Below are 3820 nucleotides of genomic sequence, written 5' to 3' on the forward strand. Positions count from 1 at the left end.
TGGTAACAGGAGGGAAATCACCCCTGGGGACAAATTTTGTTTCTCTTAAAATTTGCAAAATTTTATTACATGCTATAGTAATAATATAAAAAGACAAAGAAGGGGCAAGTTTATTATATAATATATCATATATGTGAGAATCGGCCGCCTGTTTGGATATTATTTGAATGATTTAGTTTTAAAAAACACCACAGGGGACAACATGATTTTAGGGGGGGGGTGAACATTTAAATTACAATATTTTATCGGAAGAAATATAAGAATGAGTGTTTAATTGGCAGGGGTTGGTGCATTATATAATTTAGTTTACTCTGAAACCTAAAATTTTCAAAAAAGATGTTGGAATAAAAAAATAATTGCTGGGGAAGTGGGGGACATGGAAAATAGACTTATTGTCTCATATATATTATCATACTAGTATATGAATAAAATAGTGAATTTAGTCTACTTCTGTGGGGAAAGGGAAGCAACTACGATACTGTTTAGTCATTTGTTTTGTAAACAAACACGCAATACACAAAAACATACATATGTATGTTGTTGTGTACGTTGTTGGGTAAAACCATTTAAAAGTGAATTTCAAATGTATGCACGAAATGTTGGACAATTGTACGAAAGGCGTGAAATCATCACACGTACCTTATCAAGGTAATAGTAATCATAAAAATATTCTTACGGAAGGGAGATCAAGGGAAGCAACATATTATATATGTATGTAAACCAGGAATAGTTTAATATTGCAGTCTTATAATGAATGCTACATAGGCTTGCATGCAAAACAGCTGATCTTTTGATTTTGTTGTTGTTGAAAAAAAAAATGTTACATAGAAAAAAAATTCATGTACACATCATGCATGAAGTAATGTGAAATATGACTTAATCGAAAAGGGGGGTCTTTCCACGTTACTGAGAATACTAAGTTATGAAACCTTGAAGTCAAAATTATTTTTTCTACTTTCTGTTTGCTGTTTTTACTTAGCTGCAATGCATACAGTAAACATGAGAATATAACCTTCCATTTTCCTGTTTTGATATACCTAAACAGATTCAATACATGATGATAGTCGGATTCAGAGGTTGGGGGGCTTTCGTGGAAAAAGTTGGTTTAATATTTAGGAATCACTAAAGCATAACTGGAGCGGGTCCCCCTTAGGTCAGTCAGTGAAGTTCCGGATCCGCCACTGCAATATTTTTCTAAGAATCTAAATATATATGTTTCAATTTTCAGCACTGAATTTAACTCAAACAGAAAAAACTACGTCCAGAAAAAAAGCCAGAAAAATGGACTATATTTTTTGAAGATGTAAAACAAGAAAGACTGGTACCTCAAAGAAACTCATTGTTATTGATATCAATATTGTCTTCAACAATGAACTGAAGTGTATACAATATAATTATGAACCTATAAATTGTCCAGAATCTGCATATTAATTTAATAGAAACAATCAAAAACGTCTTTGAATTTACACAACCATTAAAAAAAAACCCGACAAACACAGATTAAGATACATGTATCTATGACAAACTAAAATTCGCGCTTCTTTTCTTAAATTACTTTATTGATATTATTTTTCTATAAATTTTGTTTTAATTAATATATGTTTTTATTTAAGTTTAATTCAAGCCATTGAAAAGAACGACTCTGAAACAGTTCGAGACATTTTATGCACCATCAAAGGAGAACAGAGTAGCATCCTTCTCGCCTATGGAACAGCTATTCAGAACGGTAATCTAGATATAGTACGACATTTCATCGACCTAGGACATGTCCGAGTAGATGATACGAACCTGATGTTCGGAGAGACGGTCCTCATGCAATCCGTCAGATATGGACATTTGTCTGTCGTCAAATATCTTCTCCAGAACGAGGCAAATGTCAATCTCAAAAGTAGTCAAAATGGAGTCACAGCTCTCCATGTCTGTGTCAGTGGACCGGAAAGTCCACCAAATAACATAGACATTCTTAAAAGTCTTCTAACAAATAATAAGATAGACATAGAAGCAAGAGACAATGACGGTAATACCCCGCTTATGAAAGCTTCCGGCCAAATTAAGTATGAAGAAATGAAACGTTTACTAGAGGCTGGGTGTGATATGTTTACCATGAATCAGAGACGGGGACATATAGCGCCTCACTTCTGTTTGTTGACACACTATCACCCAAACTATTCGCGCGAAGCTGGAAGGTGCTTTCGTCTGTTTTTAGAGTGTAGAATAAACCCTGACTTCCGTGATCAACGAGGTTTTCCTTCGATTGGCTATGTTATAGATACTGGCAATTACGAGATTTTACATCAGCTTCTATACGTGAACTGTGATATAAATATCTTATATCGGGATCTACCGGACCAAATGATACAGTTTCCCCCACTTATACACGCTTATCAAAAAATGCAGACGTTTATACAAATTTTAGTTGCATCTGGATGTGAAATTTACAAATGGCATGAAATATTAAAGTATGACCTTCCTGGCACTGATAAAGATCTGAATTGTACGAGAAAATATCTTAAACCGCGCAAGTTAAAAGAATTATGCCGTATTAGTATACGCAAAAAACTTGGGTATTATCCCCATACCATCATAGATCAACTCGGTTTGCCAAAAGTTCTATGTGATTATATTTTATTAAAGGACGTCTTTGATGTTGATCTATCCTGACAATTAAGTCCATCGAAACAGAGTTTATTATCCTTGGTAGTGTGGCAGTATAAATCCGTGAGAAAATGCTTTTCAAGAATAGCTCGGATTTATTTTACGTATTTAGTAATTTACCAGTGCTACTGGTCGACTTTTCAAGTGAATTAATAAAATTTTAATATTTGTGAAGTTTGTTGTCACTCTGATAAAGCTTTGACATTCTTCATTAAGTTAAGACCCGATTGTAATTTGATAATTCATCATTCATTATTTCCTCTTATAGGAGATTGACATAAGACAAATGCTTATATTATGTACATATATAAAGTATTGAAAACACAAAAGTAGAAATGCCACTTAATATTCTGAATGGAAAAGTATTAACAGTTTATAGTATTTTAGGATGGAAAATCCTTCGTTAAGGACTTCCAAACGATGTTCTGGTATTAAAATGTCACAGAGATCTTCATGATTTCCAAGCAGAAGATCTGAGAAGCTCTGGTCCGATTTTGAAACCATTGTTTACACGAAATTGTAACTAGTCAATTCTGATAACCTGTTAAATAGTGAAAGTCAATATTATCAATATAAGTGTTTTAGTATATTTAAGTTCTGCATTATGAATAAAAATACAATGGTCAATAAGATAGCAACCGAATAACTCGTGACGCTTGTACCAAGTCAGGAGTAATACAGGTGTCTTCTATTCTCTTACATGGGTGATTGTTCTAACTTTTAATTTTGTTAGTTTGTATAGACCTCAGTCTATTGAAGCTCAGTTTTTTTTTGTGCTTTTTTTACTCAGTCAAGTGTAGAAAGTTCAACAACAAAACAATTATGGAGTTCTTTATGTTTGTTGTACTTTTTAACACAGTTTTACAAGCTAAAATTTAGTGTAATCAGACAGTGAATGAGTACTTTCAATAACTAGATCAAATAGATATAGGAAGATGTGGTGTGAGTGCCAATGAGACAACTCTCCATCCAAATAAAAATTTAAAAGTAAACCATTATAGGTTAAAGTACGACCTTCAACACGGAGCCTTGGCTCACACCGAACAACAAGCTATAAAGGGCCCCAAAATTACTAGACTAAGTGTAAAACCATTCAAACGTTTTAATGGATCCAAACCTTCTCCCTTTTTCTGAAACAATAGCATAACATCACAACATAGAAAAA

The 3820-nt window shown here is 33.3% G+C and overlaps 1 protein-coding gene across 1 annotated transcript; it reads left to right on the top strand.

Annotated features, from left to right (window-relative positions):
- The first annotated feature begins 495 nt into the window (after positions 1-495).
- LOC134692671 (E3 ubiquitin-protein ligase MIB2-like) lies at positions 496-2725 on the top strand. Its single transcript, XM_063553139.1, has 2 exons — positions 496-648; positions 1614-2725. Exons 1-2 carry the CDS (start codon positions 584-586, stop codon positions 2659-2661), a joined length of 1113 nt encoding a protein of 370 aa, XP_063409209.1. The 5' UTR covers positions 496-583; the 3' UTR covers positions 2662-2725.
- The last annotated feature ends 1095 nt before the right edge of the window (positions 2726-3820 follow it).

This window comes from Mytilus trossulus, chromosome 12 (genome assembly GCF_036588685.1).
Source record: "Mytilus trossulus isolate FHL-02 chromosome 12, PNRI_Mtr1.1.1.hap1, whole genome shotgun sequence".
NCBI classification, from domain to species: domain Eukaryota; kingdom Metazoa; phylum Mollusca; class Bivalvia; order Mytilida; family Mytilidae; genus Mytilus; species Mytilus trossulus.

What these genes read in the sequence shown, in the direction of transcription:
- LOC134692671 (XM_063553139.1), top strand. Translation starts at nt 584, where the DNA reads ATGTATGCACGAAATGTTGGACAATTGTACGAAAGGCGTGAAATCATC. An exon ending in ATCACACGTACCTTATCAAG is followed by an intron (nt 649 to 1,613) that starts GTAATAGTAATC and finishes TTTTTATTTAAG; the next exon opens with TTTAATTCAAGCCATTGAAA.